This window comes from Malania oleifera, chromosome 1 (assembly GCF_029873635.1).
Source record: "Malania oleifera isolate guangnan ecotype guangnan chromosome 1, ASM2987363v1, whole genome shotgun sequence".
NCBI classification, from domain to species: domain Eukaryota; kingdom Viridiplantae; phylum Streptophyta; class Magnoliopsida; order Santalales; family Ximeniaceae; genus Malania; species Malania oleifera.
In genome coordinates, this window is record NC_080417.1 from 10,842,700 (window position 1) to 10,863,301 (window position 20,602).

Consider the following 20,602-nt stretch of genomic DNA (forward strand, 5'->3'; position numbering starts at 1 on the left):
CTAGCTAGTGAACCTTTCAAAATTAGCAAGCTCAAAAAGGAAAGACTCTTGTATCTAGAAATTATCACTTGGGGTGAAGGATGAAATGAGATCTCAGCTACATTACAATGTTTTTTTTTTCTTTTTCTTTTTTTTGGGCATATTACAAGGTTTTGGCTAATGAAGCCAAGATGGGAAGAGCAGTAACTATATGGGTATGTCTAAGAATCACAGGCTCTAAGTAGAACCAAAACTAGCAATATGAATGCTTAGGCTACACAACCAAGAGATAAGTTCAAGAATTCTTGGCTTCCCCATGAGAAGTGAAGAGTTAAAGACTTCTCACACTCATCCCCACAATATATCACCCAGTTAAAAGTGCAATCATCATAATTCTAGCTGCTTTTCCGAAATATTTTTTTGAGCAGCTAATAATTCACACTTTCATGAAGCAATATTTTCCAAAATCCTTTTTGGCCTGCAGCAGTATTGCCCTTTTTTACACTAGTTGTACCCAACCAAGCGAAGTCTCCAATTCCACGGCAAACCTTAACCGATGATGCATGTAGTTCTTTTTCTTTTTCTTTCAGTGTTTTTGTTTCAGGGAAGAGTGGGGTGGGGGGACTGGGGAAGGGAGTTCACAAGTCAAGGGCATTACAGACATAAGTAAGCCAAGAGTACCTTAGTCACCAAAACCTCTACCTTAAAGAAGAGGGCCAAGGGTTTGTCAAGTCCTAAGCCCAAATAAGTATAGTTAGTCAAGTTAGAGCAGTGTTACGTAGTATTTGTTCATCAATGTGTGTCTTCAGGGTTCCTTTGCAATGGGGGAGAATGATACAACATGCAAACAAGAGATACGCTAAATATTTTATTTTTGTCTTTTATTTATCTTCTTTTTTTTTGGATTATATCTTTTAGTTTAGCATATTTGTACTGAGGCAGGATTTCAGTTTAGGGTGAATTACAAAAGCCTCTCACCTCCCCCAAGGCTTCTGGCACTTACCTACCTCGCTAAAGTTTAATGCTAGCTGCAATACTTCCTTTGCATGCATGAACAACAATAAAGAGGCTTTTACTTTATGTCATGGACTAAACCCTTCAAAATAATAAGCCTGCCCGCTAAAATTTGAATGAGTTTAAAAAATGGAATTAGGAAACAGTAAAGAAGGATCTTCTCCTATAATAATTTACTTTGAGAATATTTTATAACACAAAACAAAAAATGCAAAATATATTAAGGAAAAAAAAAAAGGATCCAGCTACTAGTTACAAAAATTTTAAAATTACTAAGATCTAAATTTTTATCAAGATAAATATGATTTAAAAATTTGAGCTTATGATATAGTGAAACTGTTCCAATATTTGAAAAGGTATCAAAGAACCACATAATCATATTTAAGCACATGATTTTAGTTTAGATATAAAACATGAACAAAAATTTTAAAAACAATGATTCATTAATAAATCTTCAAAACATTTTTTGAAAATTCAATTTTGTAGATGAAAGAGACATAATATCAAAGGATTTGGTGCACATTTCTTTACTAAAATCATAACAAAATAAAAATTTATACCAAATGTGGGGTATATGCATTTTGAAAAAATTCAAGGGAGGTAATAGGGCCTAACACACCCCCGACCCTGTTCTTTGGATGAGCCTTCAAAGAAGGTTGAATTCATCCACTCTGTGGTTGGATTCCCTGCTGTGAAAATAGAAAAAATAAAGAAATTATCATACCGGGGCATGTGATGTACTGCCCTTATAGTAGATTTTACCGTCATCTCAATGCAGAAGATATTTGACAGCCGCGATACCACAGCCCTTTCCATTGTGCATGCACTACTGACTCACCAATGAGCAATCAGGAGCAGCAGCCCAGACTTGATCAACCCAGACCAACGCAAAGAACAGACAACAAAGGAAAAATATGAGAGAGGAGTGGTGATTCTACTTTTCACGCAAGCCCTCATCCCCAAAATAAAAAAATAACATCAACGAATCAATAACTTAGTTTATAATGGGTCATTAATGGCAAGAATCAAGTTGGGTCATTGATGGCAGATTGGGACATGCACTTCCCCAAAGCCACTCAGGGACTCCTTCCCAAGCCCACTTCAGATCACTTCCCTATTCCCATTGACACAGGAAAAGTCAAATGGGGGCAAACCCTTTCCACTTTGAAAACATGTGGTTAAAGAACAATGGTTTCGAAGATCTCATTGAGCACTGGTGGTCCATGCTTCAGATTGAGGGGAAAGATAGCTTTGTGCTAGCATCAAAACTGAAGGTGTTGAAAGAATAGCTCAAGGTATGGAACAAGAGCACCTCCAGAAATATTCAAGCAAGAAAGATCACTATTCTTAATGACATTAAGGATCTTGATGAGTAGGAGCTAGGACAAGGGCTCAATACCGATGGAAGGGCAAAAATGGTATTGCCGAATAAGGAATTGATGAGATTATGAGCCTTGAAGAGATCACCCACAGACAGAAATCTAGAGCATTTTGGCTCAAGGAGGGAGATTGGAACACTAGGCACCTATTTAATTGTGGAAAACATTTTCCATTTTCCAAATTTTAGTTTTCCAACGAATTATAAAAATTTTAGATTATATTTTAAATTCCAAGGTTCGTATTAAAAAGGTAAATGATAAAGAGTTTGTTTAAATGTGCAAAACTATTTTTATTTTTATTTTTATTATTAGATTTCAAAATTATCACAAAAAAGACAACTTGTTTTCCAATTTTCCAAATTTTATATAAGGTAATATTTGAAATCATGGATTTTGGGGTTTGGATTTGCGGTGGATTTAGAAGAAACTTTATACATCATCTGCACAAATCAAAGTCCAAGATCCGAATTTCATGCCCCCATATCCATATGTAAAGTAAGAGATAGAAATATAGAAAAATAATGAAAAGATAGATTTTTTCACCAAGCTGCAAATGCTCACTTCAAAATAAACACCATTTCCAGCATTGAAATCAGGGAAAACACCTTGATAGAAGAAGGGGAAATCAAAAGAGGCATCTGTGAGTTCTACAAAGTTCTCTACTCTGAAACCAAAAACTGAAGAAATGGTATCAATTTTAAATCACTCAGCCCCTCTACTGCGGAGTGGCTTGAGAAACCTCTTGAAGAAGCTAAAATCTCCAAGCTATCAGAGATTGCAGTCAAGACAAAGCAGCTGGTTCAGATGGTTCCTCCTTAACATTTTTCTAGTCTAATTAAGGCGCTCTCAAGTAGGACTTTATCAGCACATTTGAGGATTTCTTTGGATCAGGTAGATTTGTGTACAGCATCAATGCAACCTTTCTTAATTTGATGTCGAAGAAATTTGGGGCCATTAAATATTAAGGACTTGTGCCCAATCAGCCTGGTGGGAAGTATTTCTAAGATCTTGCTAAATTCCTTGCTAAGAGGATCAAAAGAGCCCTTCTAGAAGTTATCAGGCAACATCAGCATGCCTTTGTGGCAGAAGACAGATCATGGATGCAGCCCTCATTGCAAACGAAGTGGTGGATACCTATCAGAGAGAGAAAAGCAGTGTGATCTGCACACTTAATATGAAGAAAGTCTTTGATTGCATCAATTGGAACTTTCTTCTCTATCTTCTTAGAAAGAGGGGTTTTGGGGAGCAATGGTGCAGATGGATCGCTCATTGCATCAATACAACAAGCTTTTCAATGCTAATCAATGGGTGTCCTGCTGATTGCTTTCACTCCTCCAAAGGACCAAGACAAGGGGACCCTTTGTGCCCCTTTTTGTTCATTGTGGTGATGGAGGTGTTGAGCCTCATGTTGAGAAAAGCTATAGAAAGAGGGCTCCTTAAAGGCCTTAGAGTTGGCAGAAACAGAAGGTTTATAGAGGACTCATATCTCTTGTTCGAGGATGACACCATTTTTTTGTAAGGATGTCCCCCTCCACATTCAGAATTTGCATGTATTTTGACAGAATTTAAAGCTGTCTCGAGCTTAAAAGCAAGTCTTGGAAAAAGTGAAACTATTCCGATTAGTGACAGTTCAAGAGGGCCTTCCTTGCGGGACTTTTGGGCTGCAAGTTGGGAACTTTCCCTATCAGTCACCTTGGGCTACCTCTTGGAGCCAAATTCAAAGATAAAGGAGAGTGGGACCCCATCATTGAGAAGTTCAAAAAAAAGGCTAGCAGGTTGGGAAGGAATTTTTTGTCAAATATGGCAGACTCACTGTTATTATAAGCAACTTCCCAATCTTCCTGTTTATTTCATGTCCCTACTACCACTCCCGGTTTCTATTGCCAAGAGATTGGAAAGAATTCAAAGGAGCTTCCTATAGGAAGCTTGGGGGCATAATTAAAGTTCCACCTAGTCAAATGGGGAACGGTGAAACAACCAAGGGGAAAACGGCTTTTGAAATTCAAGCTCAACACTCAAAAACCAATAATCCCCCACAATTTTGAAAGGCAAAAGGAAGATCTTGGTAAATCAATCAAAATGCAATCTGTTGTATCCTATGCCTTTTGGGCTATGAATGAAATCTAGAACAAAAAGTTGTGACCCACGAGAGTATGTAAGATTTTAAATTTCTATAACCACAGTTCCTTAGTGTGAATCGTTGGCCTTACTGTCCACATTACACCCTTCAAGTCTAGTTATTCAGCACAAGATGGCACAATTAACCATGAGACTTGCCTGGATTGCATTTGCGCTCTAACAATCAAGCCCAAGATCACATAGGAGCACTCCGCTCACACCCATATACGTGAATCCATCACGTGTTCATTGCACTTAAGCAGACCATTCATAAGAGAGATGGAGTTTCTAAAGAGCAAGAACTCAACCTTACACATAGCAATATTGCACTGTCCTCGACATAGGAATGAGCAAAATAAGAAACAGTGATAATGCTTGTCACATAAACTCATGACTTGTTATTACCCACGCGAACCTACTTCATCAGATATCCAATCATATAGGTTATATTACCATTGTTAAGGCTTGATATAACATTATTGGCCTATGGGCCACAACCTAACAACTTAAGCTTTTAGGTAAAGTGGTATTCTAACATGGTATCAAAGCAAGATCCAACATGAACCCTGCCGCCATACCAAACCATAAACCTGATTAACCTATGCAAATAAGCCATTACAGGAGGATCAGTCACACCTCTATAGCCTAGAAACCAGTCCAGGAATTGCTGAAAAACTCAGCAGTCGCGGAAAACAACCCGATCGTTGCTGCTGACCCTTCTCAGAATCATCAAAATCCTTTCCATACTTCACAAAAACAACCACATAGGTAGTCACAGAACCCTGCAATCCATAGGTTTGTGAAAATACCATTCCCAGAGGTCCCACACACTAGCTGATTTCTGGCATCTCCCACGCTCCGGTGTGTGAGACCTCTTACCAGCCTGATTAGGCTGCGTTAGTGCCCTATTAATGTATTTTAAGATCAAGCTCCTTCAAAATGAAGGGCTGTGTCTCACTTCATGCACACATGGGAGATCGGTGTATGTTTCTTCACAAGTTCCAAGTAGTGCTCCATATATAAAGTGATTGAAGGAAGACTAAATAATCAATCTGAGACAACTCTCCAATACAACAATGCAAGTGGGATGATATCAAGTGAACAGGTAAGCAGGTAACACACTAAGGGCTAAGGCTTTTGAAATTCAACACTCAAAAATCAACATCCTGTTGCGTCAGAAATTCAGTCACAGCATACCAATCATGCAGGTATATTGACTTTCGCACTTCCAATGCTTCTAGGTTAGGAGTTCTCAAACTCAAACCACAGCCACACCGACTCTATGGGGTGAAGGATCTTTCACAACAAGAGCGATTGCTATTCGTGAACCTAATTTAATAGTGACTCTCATATGCAGCATCTGTTGTGCAGGAAGAATTCCATGGCACAAGCCCCATAAATTAAATTGAGACAGTCATATATGCCATGAAACCCAACCCCATTTATCTAATGTTGTGAAACTATGTGAAATGTTTCTCCAGTGAGCATCAATCTAGAACGTTTCAGGAATAGCATTACAAGCAATAATTTCAAGTACAGAGGACAATTTATCACATAAGGCATAGTTTTTTTTTTTTTTTTAAGTGAAAAGTTGAAAATTTTAAAGGGGGGGATTCAGGGAATGTATGCCAAAAGGTGCAAAAATGATGAAGGATGAATATTAATAAAATTGGTGAAAAGAGTGTTATTATTTAGCTGAAGACATGCCTTTTGGAAGGAGAAATGGAGAAGCAAGATACATATAGCATACACTGGTGATCAAGTCAAAGGGACAGCTACAAAAAGGCTTGTACACCCACAAGGTATTACAGACACAGTACAAATCTACTCATCACCTTTGTGGTGCCTTAAAAGATTTGTGGACAAGAAACAAAAAACGCTCTGTGGCCTCACAACAAGAAGCACCCTTAATCAGTTAAAAGGGAAAAAAGCACCTCATAATTATTATTTTTTTTAAAAATCATACTACCAATTAAATAACACTGTGTACTAAAAGCACTAATAAGACAGGACCTTCATTTTCAGGAGCAGCTGTCTCAGATGTCAATGCCTTTTTTGATTCAGCGGGAGCAAAACCTGAGGGCAAAAGTGCAACTAGTCAAAGGATGGTGGATAAAAACAAATATGAATCACATCTTAACTGGACCTTCAGTAGGCATGCACCTTTCAACTGTAAAGGTTTCATTACAAAACCCAGAACAGCAAACGGAAACATTAAAATTGCCTCCCCCCAGAATGCACAACGCCAATTAAAATGGCCTCCAACCTAATATATAAAGATAAAAAATCACAAAGAAACATTACTGTAAAAGAATCCAAAAAAATTAAAAGACAACTATGACAATAACACAAAGTGAACATCTTCAATGGTCAACAAGTATTGAGACATTATAATGTCAACATCTATACACAGTACAAAATCAAAAAGCAAAACGACAGTTTATAACTACAAAGGGTTTTCCAATCTGGTACAGGACAATTCACAACAATCTCACACTTGAGATGCAAAGCAATAAGCACCTGGCTTTCTTCAAAGGACAGTGACCAAGGATCTTAGCCCACCGATGGCTGGCTTTCAAAAAGTACCTTTGGGTGGAGGTTTCTCAATCAACTATCTCGACCAATAAGACAAATTATTTGCAAGGCCCCACGCACTTCACAAAACTAACAAAGTAACATAATGCGTAAATGAATAAATAGCTATGCATATTTGTCATAACAGTGTCTCCTGATTCACCCAACCATGCTGGAACTGCATTGTGCGTCCTTAGTGAAGCATTCACATTCCAGTTCACCAAAAGTTGTGAACCAAAAATTTTATACACTAATTCAGTTGTTTTAAATTTGATCATTGAGCTAATATGAATTCCTTCTTTAGCATCTATCCAACATCTTTTTCTTTGTTAAGCTTCTAGATCTCGTTGGTTTGTTTTAAAGACAGACTACTGAATTTGAAGTCCGCATTAATATTAGACATGTAGCATTGACATTTTTTTTTCTTTTTCGCTAAGAGACTTTCAAATAGATAATACTTTATTTTCTTGTTTAGTGGTTTGGGGAAAGAGCAGTGGCAAGTAGTAGTTTAGATGTGTTCTTATTTATGGCGATTGGGAAGATGAATTTCCAAACCCTTCTCAAATGGTTTGGTCTAGGCTTATGTCCATAATTTTCCTATTTGATAAGAGTCTAGGAAGGTTAGGAGTAATGATTTGTCCCTCATTCCCCTTGACAACCTTTGGATTGTGTGGATGGAAAGGAATATGAGAGCTTTCGAAGGAACAGTTACCACTCTTCATGTTGATAAAGACTGATGAATGGCTATTGTTACTAGCTGGCACAGTGGTTTTGCTGAGGGTGACACTCATGTAAGACTTTTTTTGATACCAGGCTGGAAAATATTCTTCTGTTGTCTGTACTTAAGCACTATCCCCTTAATGCCTTTTAATGAACTTTTCTTTACTGATAAAAAATAGTATTTAGAAGGTCAAAGTTCTCTCTAGAATTAAGGCTTTTATTTGGTTGGTTGTTCTTAGTATTAACACTGTTGCAGAGTAGGAGGCTTTCTAGGGCTTAATCCCCTGATGTGTCTGTTCTTTGTATTGATCATTTTGATCCTGTGTCATTTGTATTTTGCTTTGTTTTTTCTCCAGTAGGATTTGAAACACTCTTTGTTGTTATTGGGGAAGTTGGGTTTGTCCGTGGTTGGTGAAAGATATGTTGGGCATTTCTTTTTCAGGCTTTGGAAGGAGTAAAGACAGATCAGCCCTTTGGAGATGTTGGTAGTATGCTGCATTGGGCATTTGGTTGGAACACAACCATATTTTCAAGGGAAAGACCACTTCTTGACTTTGGTTTGGGATAAGATTCAGTATTTGGCTTCATTAAGGGCTGTCGCTGCTGGCTGTTTGAAGGGATTATCTTTTCAGGATGTTCAGCATGATTAATAAGCTATTTGCATTAATTTTTATTTTTTTTTGTATACTTTTAGTTTTTTGCTCTTTTTAGAGGATTTCTTATTTTCCAGTCCCATACATTTTTTCTCCATTAATATATTTCTTTTTTCGAACAAAACAAAATTTTACTCATTTTCTTAAAAATTTTCACTATATATCATTTAGGTTTAGTTTTTAAAAATCTTCCTCATATGGTGTGCCCATGAGGAAGAGTGAATTAGTTACTGTGAGAGGCAACAGAAGGGGTAGGAATAGACATAAAATAACTTGGAATGAGATAGTGAGTAAAGATTTAGTAGCCCTTAATTTGTCAAGGAAATTGTCCATGATCACATGAATTGGCAGAAAATGATTCATGTAGCCAACCCCACCTAGTGGGACTTAAGGCTTAGTTTGTTTTTATTGTTGTTGTTGTTGTAGAAATTTGTGAAAACAATATATATTATCAGACGCACAAAGCAGAAACTAATGCCACAATCAGCTTCTCCAGTTGATCTAATCTGGAAGGCTAAGGTGTTTCAAAGTAGGAAATACTAAAATAGAGATCAAGGAAAATAGAAATACATTTATCATCTTTCTCAACTCAGCAAAGATTAGAAGATGAAGAGAAGAGAAGGTGCATTGTGTTTTCAAAGGTAAATAGAGTTTAGAAAACAAAGGGAGAAACGGATTGAGAAAAAGACTAGGAAAAAAAATATTGTTTTACTGATACTTCACTTTACACCAGCACTTACTAATGAGGCCTAAAATTAACCCTTAAACACCAAAAAGCTTCCAAAAGTTAAAGAGTTCACAGCAATGCAAAAAGAAAAAGTAATGTGAGCAATAAATAAATAAATCTAGACATACAGAAACATATAAATAGAAAATTACAAGAAGATACCACACGAGTTGATAAAAGAAACTACATATTTGAACCATAAAAAAACCAAACTCAAGAAATCTTAATGCAGCAGCTCCAGTATGGTTACTCACAAGTCCACCGTACACGTAGCCCAGAGCAACCCCAGTTGGTATACACATGTAAAACATTGCAAGCCATGCTGTTTTCTGTACCATGATAGACATTGTAAGGCATTATTGGAAAAAAAAAACACACACACAAAATAAATTGCAAAGCCAAAAAATAAAAATATAGAGCAGTCAACAATATGAGAGAGAATATTCAAGATAAGTTGAGGAAGAGTAAGGCATCTAAAGAGATCTTTGAAAGGCATGTGATTGTAATTTTTTGAGAATAAATGCTTCTTGGAAGCAGTTTAGAAAGTGCTCAAATCGGAGCCAAGCCAAGTAACCCAGCATGTGTTCAAAGCTACAGGGCTTATGCTGAAAACAGCTTCAATAAATACATGAAAAGGCACAAGTGTACATATATATGCGGTTGCTACACATCCATGTGCATCAATGCAATGTTGAGAAAACAACAATGGTCAAAGCCATGATAAATGCAAGCATATAAAGCAGATATAAAATAAAGTGATGGGTGTTATCTATTATGTGTTTATCTCTCCACGTGCAGTCGGCCTGCGCGTGTGGGGAGTGTTAAAGCTTGATATGCTTTGTTGGCATACAACCTAATAGCTTAAGCTTTTAGGTAAAATGATATTCTAACAATATCATTGACGCATTCCATAACCATACAGTAGTCACAAATGTAATAATCCAGCCTTACTTTCTTTATGTACTTTATTCCTTTGGAGTCAGTTGCTATTAAGCCTCTTATATACTTCCAGCATATAAAGACTTCTCTTGGCTTTCCGTTTGTTCCAAATTATAAAATTATCCCTTTTTTTATCAAAACAGGTGTGCGCATGCACATAGGGACAGGAAACAACATTGATACATCTAGAATCCTAAAGTTTAACAAAGAAACGTTCAAGAAACGACGACAACAATAATAACAACAATAAAACCTGAGCAACAGGAGCATTGTCATCTATGAATGGAGCTGCAAGACTTATGAATGAAGCCTCACCAACACCAACCAACCTAGAAGGGCAATAACAACAGCATAACTCAATCTCAGACGAGAAAAAAAAAATAAAGAAATAACTTGAATAATTCAACTCTTTAAAAGAAATAACATTTTTTACACTTACATGCGGCATATTGCAATAGTCCAAAAATCAAAGGAAGCACCACAACCAGCTGCAGCAAATGTCCAAACAGATAATCCCACTCCAATAAGCCTAAAAGGATTGTGGCTGCAAGGGCAATCATGAATAAGAAGTCATTTATCAGAACATTCAATAAAAATTAATAAGAACGCATAAATTAAAATCAAGTAAATGAAAGCTGCCCCTCATGCATGGGAATGCCAACAAACAAAAACAAGACACAATTAAGATCAATTTTCCCTTCACTTATGCCCATCTCCCCCCCCCCACCCCCCGGGCGTGGTGAGAGAAAGAGAGATTGATTTGTCATTCCAGTTATCTTAAAAAAATTTGTAACTTGTATGATACTAGGTACACAAAAGTCACATCCCTGGAAGCAGGAAAAAGAGAGAAATAAACTGTCATGATGATATAGCACTTAATTAGAGAAATACAAAAAAGCAAACCCCTCACTTGCTAGTAAGGCATCAAGGAGTTAGCATGGAAGACAAAAGAAGCTGCATACAAGAACAATATTTATGCGTGCAAGCATAATTGGAGCATAAAATATGTTTCACCTTTCTAGTACTTTCTTATATGGTTTGTTATGGCACCATCATTCACTGTTAAAACCTTAAAATTTCATGGGAAACTCAAAAGTAGGCGAGATGAGGAAATCTTGTTCCTTTACTAGAGCATAACTACTAGGCCATATAAATTTGTCATTTTCTGCAAAGCATGCCATAAATCTGCCCAAAATCAAACTAGAAACTTTTATTGCATTCAACATCAAATGAACCAACTTTGACCAAGTGGCTCAATTGAACTACTCTAGAGTTAATTATTGTATGCATTTTTTTTTGCCCAGCATAGTTTTCATCGAGCTTATCTCTATCTGTTGATAGGTAATGTTACACTATAATTCAACAGTAAAAATCTTGAAATAAATAGATGAGCAACTAACAAACATCGTAAAGCATTACCTCTTTGCCAACGATGCAAATATTGGAGAAGCAACAAGAAGTCCAACCATAAATGCAGATGATAGAACACCATCTTGAAAATTATTCAAGTTAAAATCCCCCCTGCAAACAATGATAATATGTTAATACAATGATAAGCAATAAATTTATCTAAAAATGCAGCTGCTTAAGCCACTAGCCCAAAAAATAAAATGGCAATATTGAGTATCACCTAAATCAACAATAGTAGGTTTACAGGCTGAATTGACATAACATGCATGCACATTGGACAAGAAAAGCAAGCAGACTAAAAGGGCCCATGCAAGTATGGTGCTATTTTCCATTTTCCCTTTTTCTCTTGAGGGTGTTTTGAAGCTACTAGCCAGGCCATGTGCCCTTCATATTCCCATCTTCTTTAATTATAGGCAATTAAAAACACACTAGACGAACATAAACACACACACACGTGTATAAATGTGTGTGCACATGTAGAGAGGGTAGGAGGGAGATGAGCATCCATCTAGGCAATATCCACGAACAATTTGAGGGCTGTCAAATCTAGCCTTTAGTTATTCTAGGTATAACCCCCCTATCGGTACCACTAACATTTTAATTTTTATTTTTTTATAATAAAATAAAGTACATTAGATAGGGAAAAATGGAGGTACTACGTATGGGGACAAGAAGTCCGCCAAAAAAATAGAAAAGAAAGAATGAAAATTAAAAAATAAAAATAAATAAATAAATAAACCAAAGATCACACCATGAAACTAGATAAAATTAACCAAGAAAACCCCTTTTCAAACCCTTCCCATCATAATACATTAAACTCTTCAAATTTTCTAATTCCCTTTGACCCTTCAATTTACGACTTTTGCCACCATCCAAGTGAACCTCATTTCCTCCCATATCACTCAACTTTACATCAAACTTATTCAAAAGATCTTGAGCTTCTAAATCCTCCTTGGGAATTTCCTCAACAAGAGTAGGCAATATTCTTTTCCTACGCCGTGAATTGTTGACTAAACCATCATTTTCAGAAATAGATACTCCCTAGATAAATCCCCTCCTTCGTGGCAAGAATCAAAAGCACACCCATATTGCTTCCGGATCTCATCCAATAGTAAACCCCCCCCCCCCCCAACCACAGGCAAATTCACTAAAATCATCACTTTCTGAATCTGAAAAACCCCCATTTCTTAACCTGCTTTTCTTTCCTTTCCTCATTGCTACACCTGACCTCCTTCTTCGTAAGACTATGCTAAGTTCTTCTCTAGAGTCTCTCCTCAAAAGCTTTGTCCCTGTCACACCAAATTTTCTCTCTTCTCATCAAACACCTTCCTCATCTAGGCACCCATACAAGCTAACCACCGGCAAGCATACACCTTACCACCCTCAAATCTATCAAAATTCAGACACAAGATATCATCAACTCCCCCGTAATTGCTCCTGTGCTCCTAGATTTTTACGTCTTACCTCCTATTTCTTGAACGCTCTTCCAGACTACATTTTTAATACTCATTTTCTGAGCTCTAAGGACTGAAATATGGCCCTCCCGTTCTTGAAATCTGACTCTAACTTGTCTGATTCCCCATTTCCCTGTCCAACATCCTCACCTTCACCATTTACCTTATGAATAAAATCCAAGGAATGAGGGCCACCCCTAAACTCCTAATTAGAGCCCAACTTAGATAAACCTAAATCTTGGGCTTCCTCAAGTAAATGACCTAGTTTATATAGAAAATAAATACCCTTCTTATCAATTAGTTGGGCTAGGTCAAAAGCAAGAATCATACCTCCCAGCCCATATCTCTTCGCTTAATCCCCCCTGAATGCAGCCCTAGCAGCTTCTGAAACGAACAACTCCAACATCAAAACCCTAGCTACCTTCTCAAGCAAGTCCAACTAGTTGACGAAGATTGCACCCTTTGGAGGTTGCTAACTGGTTGACGATTGGTAGGATAGGGTTGGTTCCGGCAGATTAACGGCAACTGCTGCAGACTTCAGAAGCTCAGGCTTGCTCATCCAAACTACACCGCAACACCTACAGCACCTATCTTCCACTAGCATTAACTAGCTCACTCCTCACTAGTGCATTATTTGGCCTACATTGCATTCTCATTTATCTTCTAAAGAGCTGCACCTTAGCATTCTCATTTATATTTTAGAATTAGTACCACTCATCCTCCCTAGCATTCTCATTTTGGCAACTTCTACTTTTTGGATATCCTATCTCTTAGTTGCCTCGCATAGGTAGTCTTGAAACCATCCCAAAGAATTTTCCTTTTAATTTTGAAGATATTCTACAACCACACAACACGCCGAAAGCACTTCTCCATTTTACTAAACCTCCTTCAACTCTATGTATTACATATTTTTCAAGTTCTCCTTTACATTGCATAATAGATCCAAGCATCAAAATTATTCAAAACCTACTAGTTCTTTGAATTTCTTCTTCTTTTCTTGGGATAGAAAAATAAACCTTAACAAAAAGAGCAAGGAAAAAATTACAGAAAAGAGGACAAGAAGTCCTCAAACTTAAAGAAAACCAAAGAACAATGAAACTAATGAAATACCAACACTACATCCTCCCTTACCACATCCCAACACTCCTAAAAGAAAGTTCCATTTGGACATAGAGTCTTGTCCTTCTCTAAACTAAACACCGCCATCCTAGCATCCTCCACCACAAAAGGCTTTTCCAACCAAGGCATGTGTGACCTAGAAATAGGATTCCAATTCAACCCCTCAATCATCAGCCTATCTAAGTTCTTCGTTGTAGAAATTTTAAAAAAAATTCAGCAAACTCTTATGCAATCACCCTCACATCAGTCACGAATTCACCATTCTTCAACTCCATTTCTCTATTATTATCACGCCTTACTTGCCCATTAAGCACCATATGAATAAAATTAGAATTAAAATCACCCTTCCTCACCCACTTAATAGGCATCTGAATCATAAATAGGAAATTCGTTCTATCTCCAACTCCTAACGTCCAAAATTACTCTCTCTCTCTTCACCCATTGTTGCAAACAAACTCGCCTAGCTCCCTCCCATACTGAGAGCCCCTCATCTTCCTCTTTTCTATCCAAAACCTACGTATTCTCTCCAAATACTCCTCTTTCACTCTAATATCCCTAAATGCCACTAAATTCCCCTTTTTAACTCTTCTCTTTTTCCCCTTAAGCTTCTTCATAAAACTTTTTCTTGATGTATTATGTCTTATTTGCACTCATCTTAAAGTTCATAGATTCCAAAACCTCTCTCACTACTCTAATTTAGATTCTACCCACCTCTAGCTTCATCAATTAAGACAACATAAATTACAAACAACATGCACCATCGAATCTCATTTTAGATATTCCTAGTAAGTTCATCCCTTGCTTGATACAAAAAGATAAGGACTCAAATTAGATCCTAGATGTACACCTAATCCTAATGTGCTTGGAATTCCCTAGATTTTCCATTTACAGTCCTAACACAAGTCATTACTCTATCGTACCTATCCACAAAAACATCTATATACCTACTACCTCATTACACTATTGTTTATTTGTACCTATCTACAAGAAACATCTACATACCTACTACATGCTCCCTTTTTTTCTATAACTTACCATAGAATTCCCTTAGGTACCCTATCGCTTTTTCGAGCTCAATGGAACCCATGCGCAAGTCTTTATTTTTTTTCTTAAAATTTTTCATTAATCTTCTTAACAAATACATAGCTTTCATAGTTTATCTTCCAAGTATAAAACCAAATTAATTTCCTTAAACCCTTGTCTATAACATTAGTCTTTCTTCTTTATCCATTCCCGAAGTTTTATTGTATGACTCAACGGTTTAATTCCATGATAGCTAATTACAATTTTGAATATCTCCTTTATTTTTGTATATAGGTATTAAAGTGTTTTTCCTCCATTCATCTTGCATTTTCTTAATTCTTATAATTGTTTTAAATTAATTAATTAAACATATATTTTTCATTATCACCTAGGCATTTCCAAACTTCGATCAAGATATTTTTCATCTTCTTAATGCATACTTGATCTTATTGTCTCTAATTTTGCAAATAAATCTCAAATTTCTAGCCTTTTCCCCCATTTGTAATTCTTAGTTTAAGCCTTCTTGATGCAAGGTAATGTCCAACAACTTCAATTCTCAGTTCCAATCCCCTAAAACTAATACATAAGGGCCTACCTAAAAACCCCTAGAATATTGCTTCCTTAATAATAGTATACTAGAATCTTGAACATGTGAGAACTTAACAGAAAATATCCTTAATGAAAGAAATGTAAGATACAATAAACCTTAGGGAAGTAAAATAGCTCGTGTTTGCACTCTGCATCATCCTCCCCAACTAGAAAGAATTCAATCTTGAGTTTTAAAAATCTAAAGGATGAAGAACCCAGATCATGACCATGCTTGAGGTGGGCGAGTGCAATGTGCCGGCTTCAAATAGAAATGGGATCATATGTGTGCACATTTCATGGAAGTACAATTAGCAAATTTATTTGGGATGATCAAATCAACTAGTTGAACAATAGACTCCAATTTTGAGATGTCCAATATTTCTTGCATGACCCTTCAACCTCAATAATAGCTTCCACATCAACCTCTGGTACCTCTTCTCTCATGGACAGAAAGGAAGGCATTTTTGTTGATTCATAACAATTATGATCAAAGAACAATATAAAGGTGTAAAACATAGAATCATACTAGCTCATCCTAGCTGATAAAATTGTCTAATGCAGCAGTAAAGGTTACCACCTTCTTGTGTGTGTGCGTGTGTTTCTTAGTTCGTTGCCTCACTGGTTCAGTCTAATTTGGCTGAAATGATATAGTTCAATAGCAATAAGGTGTAGGAGTGGCAAAACGGGTCAAGATCCAACAAGTGACCAACCCATCTGTTTACACCAGGTTTGGATTTTAGAGGAGACAACCCATTTATAAACGGGTCAACCAAAACCCTACCCATTTAATAAATGGGTTAGAAGGGTTTGGGTCAAGTACCTGTCGGGTCAGCATTACATTTAAAAAATAATATTTTATAATTTTAATTTTTGGTTTTGAGCTTTTAGATAAATAATATTTTATAGTAACAAGTTATATAATTAGATTTTTTGAAAATTTGATGAGGAAAAAATGATACACAACACAAGTGATAGATTATATTTGCATTGATGTTATTTTTAAAATTGTAAACCATATTGCTTCAAAAAAATTAAAGAGATGTATTGCTTTTTAAAATTTTAAGTTTTTTGTTAAGATGTTAATAAATAAATGACTATAAGTGTTGTTTAAAAAAAAAAACTAAGTAAAATTTGGCGCATTGTTAGAGAAAAAAATAAATCATATTTTTAAACGGGTGCTTAACAGGTACCCATTCAATAAACGGGCAGGTTTGGGTTTAAGGTTATTTACCCGTTAATAAATAGGTCAACCCGAACGCGAACCTGTTTAAGACCCGCCCAAACCCGGTCCATGAACCCATTTTGCCACCCCTAGCAAAGTGAGTAGTCTGAAACTTTTCTTGAACCCCTTTTCTTTGTATGGGAGAATCTTCTTTGAGCAAGAGTCGGGCATTGTGACAACTTGTCTTTGTCCAACAAAAGAGGTGGTTGCTGTACCTGTCATCTTCCATAAACAGAAATAGGATTTGGATGAATGAAGGCTAGGGTTTCAAGTGCAGATGCATCAATGGGTGGCGACCAATGTTACATACAACGCAGGATGTTCTGGTTCATGGAATGGGAAACTGATGCGGTACGACACATGCTCAAAAATGTGGAATGTTAGGGGTATACTCCTAGATATATATTAGTGAAAAATGTGTACTAGCACTCGTATATTTTGAAGAGAATGTTGAGACGTTTCTAAATCTAGAATTCTTTTGTGAAATAGATTAATAATGACCAAAAATATAATTACAATGTGATGATTCCCTGCTTTAACTAATAAAAGCATATGTTATGAGAAAAATATTGAATTGAAATTTAGATCGCTATATCTAGCATTCTAGAACAAAAATGTACATGTTTTGGAAGGTTACAAATTTGTGGTTCACCAGGGTGTTATTGTTTTGTTGTAACTATGGCGGAGACAATGTAACAACAATTTGTGGATAATGAACGACCTAGGTGGTAGCTGTATGCAAGAATGGGGTGAAAAAACCTGCACTTCTGACTATGACAATGTGGCCTAAACTGGCAGCAACAGAGAGTTTTGCCCCAGCAAGTGTGTAGATCTGTGAAGAGTGAAGATGCCCACAGAAATCTGCTCTGGTGATGGTGACAGGATGGCCTGCTTTAGTGAAGGATGCAAATTCTTGATCTCCTGCTTCAGTGACAAAAGTTGCTGCTACGATAAAGTTCTTGCACTGTATACACACACACGCTTTTGGAACCTGTTCTTCATTCTTCATGGCAGCATGGTTTTATTTCCCTGCAACTACAATTTTATTCTTCGTTGTAGCAATATTACTTTTTATCCCATCTGACAGGATTGAGAAAGGGTCTAAAGGTGAGATTTAGAAAAGAGCTGGCGTGGTGGTGAAGATGGCAGCGGAGATGGGGTTACCACGAGGCGATTTAAGTTAAAATCAGAATTGTACAAGTGTAAGCCAAAGGTTGCGGACAACCCTATTCAGCATACCAATTTGAGTTTGAAATCGCAAACCCTGTCAAATAATAGTGACAGTCATGTCAGATCAAAGTCTACTCTGATACCACTTAATGCAGGAATAAAGCCCAACAACTTCAATTCTCAATTTCAATCCCTTAAAACTAATACATACAGGCCCATTAATAAGCTTGCACTGCTTGGAAGATGAGCAAATTAATTTACGAAACCTAAAATATTAATACTAGTTTCCTAAATAACAATATGGTTAATACCTGAGAATCTTGCTTACTACATAGTAATATCTCAGAATCTTGAAAATATAAGCCTAATAAAAATATTCTAAATAAAAGAAACAAAAATACAACAAAACTAAGAAAGAAAAATAGCTCGGGCTTGCACACTACATTAACTTCTTGCTTTTCACTAAATAGTTTATTAAGATAACTCATCCAACTTTCTTTTATATCTTCTTCTTTCTAACTAAAACATTATCATCCACATTCTTTATGCATTTTATATTACCAAAATTCTGCTTTTTTCTCTAATTTTAGCAAGTTTAAATATGTCTTTTTCACCTTCTTTTATTATCTAGTCTAGTTACTCTAGTATACAAATTATCATATGCTCCATGTTTATCTTCGCTAACAACCTTTTTACCTTTCTTGCCTTCTTTATAATTTTCTATGTTTTTCTGTTTCTATTTTTTTGCCATGTCTTAAACAAAACTCTTTTTTCTTTAAACTACTTTTTTGCATGTCTTGATCTCTTTACTAGTCATGCATCTTCCTCAAGATTCACCTAAAACCTCTTTGCTATCTCTATAATTAAACTAGTGCCTACTTGAAAGTGTGTGTCTCTTACATTAATCTATGTGACGCTTTCTCTTCCATTTATTAACACATATATCTAACAGTAATACTCCATGTTGTATAGTTAACATTTACCTAGAACAACTTTACAATTCTTAATTGATATCTTTCAACTTTTGTATTAAAAAAAAGTCAAATTTTATTTGATTCTCTCTCTAATAAGATGAATAAGTCTTCTCTCTTCATAAAGCACATATTCCTTGTTATAAAATCATATGGCATGGTGAAATCTAAGATCATATACATGAACCCAATTTATCTTCATAGCATGTCCTCCATGAATCCTCTCATAAGATATATTGTAGCATTCCTATGTGATTATTCAACTTTTTTTAGATAATAAAATTTCCATTAAATAAAAAAAAATTATATAAAAATAAAATATGTGGGGGACAAGACATCCTCCAAGAATCAATAAAACACTACAAAAGCACTGCCTTCCAATCCCTTTGAGGATCAGACGGCGAAATGCCCCCTGAAAACCCCCAAAAGAATGTGCTGAAAGTAAAGCTAGAAAGACAACTCTATTCCACAACAAATGAGGAGAACTTGTTTGAGGCTTAAAGATTCTTGCATTCCTCTCAATCCACCACCCACATTTTGAGACGCCACCCACACTTCACCAAAGAAAAAAAAAAAAAGTGCTCCAATATCTACTCCTATGAATATTTTCCCACTTGTTGATATCCCTTGTATTTGTATAATATTTATCCATATCTTTCCGAAATTGCCTTTTAAGGCCGCTAAGCCTATTTGATGAGCATAAGCACTAATCGCATTTATGATTCTATCTCCTACTCTTAACATCTACTACACTATCTTTCAAGTGATTTTCTACAATGATTCCCACCCCATTCCTATATTTTTTTTTTCAATGTTCCAAAGTTTAAATCCCTACTTTTAAAGTTCTCTTTTTCCCTACCATTTAGTTTCTTGAAGGAAAAAAAAAATTTTGTCCTAATTTTTTTTCAATCATTATAAACACTTTTACCAATAAGGGTTCTTAACTTCTTATGTTCCAAGTAGTTAATCTAATCCAAGCCTCCAGCCACCCACGCGAGAATGAGATGGGTCCTCACATATTTAACACTGTACTCAAGCACTAAGAAAGCACAACACTTCCAGGTGACACCAAAGCCCACAACTGCCAATTTTTCACTACATCTAGTAAAAGTCCAACGCACCACTAAAAAGGGACACCCCATCAAATAATCAATAAGAATTCAAGAAATCATTTTATATAGATTTGGCAAATTTTCCCCTAGTTGTTAGTTAATCACCTAAGATAATCCTCCTACTTTACCTAGGCATGGAACTAACTGTGTGAAAGAATTTAAAACAATGCTTGGTTGAAACATAACCTATATAATTATATAGCAGTATTGAACAACAGAAGTTCCTCATTGTAGTCTAATCAGTTATAGCTCAGCAACCAAATCAGGATCAACAAACACATTGCTAGTAATTATTCTCATTATGCGAACAGAGTAGAATCATGAGTGCGACATTATGGACTTAATATTCATGAATCCATGTGAACAAGAGTACAGTCTTTTTTTTAGCAAGAGTAAAATGTAACTATCAAACGAAACCCATCAGTAAATC

At 36.1% G+C, this 20,602-nt stretch overlaps 2 protein-coding genes across 2 annotated transcripts in view; both read right to left on the minus strand.

Moving 5' to 3' along the window:
• Window positions 1–20,602, minus strand: part of LOC131152421 (probable sphingolipid transporter spinster homolog 2) — a 41,782-nt gene that overhangs the window by 19,831 nt on the left and 1,349 nt on the right. Inside the window, exons 3-8 of the mRNA XM_058104301.1 lie at window positions 11,523–11,624; window positions 10,543–10,647; window positions 10,357–10,432; window positions 9,419–9,493; window positions 6,654–6,756; window positions 6,504–6,566 (exon numbers count right to left, since the gene is read on the minus strand). Of these exons, the coding sequence (XP_057960284.1) occupies window positions 6,504–6,566; window positions 6,654–6,756; window positions 9,419–9,493; window positions 10,357–10,432; window positions 10,543–10,647; window positions 11,523–11,624 (524 nt within the window). The remainder of the gene's footprint in view (window positions 1–6,503; window positions 6,567–6,653; window positions 6,757–9,418; window positions 9,494–10,356; window positions 10,433–10,542; window positions 10,648–11,522; window positions 11,625–20,602) is intronic.
• On the minus strand, window positions 16,929–18,183 carry LOC131152431 (uncharacterized). The gene is made up of 2 exons (XM_058104311.1): window positions 17,679–18,183; window positions 16,929–17,134 (listed from the first exon to the last, which is right to left on the minus strand). The coding sequence occupies exons 1-2, from the start codon at window positions 17,926–17,928 to the stop codon at window positions 16,965–16,967; spliced, it is 420 nt and encodes a 139-aa protein (XP_057960294.1). The 5' UTR covers window positions 17,929–18,183; the 3' UTR covers window positions 16,929–16,964.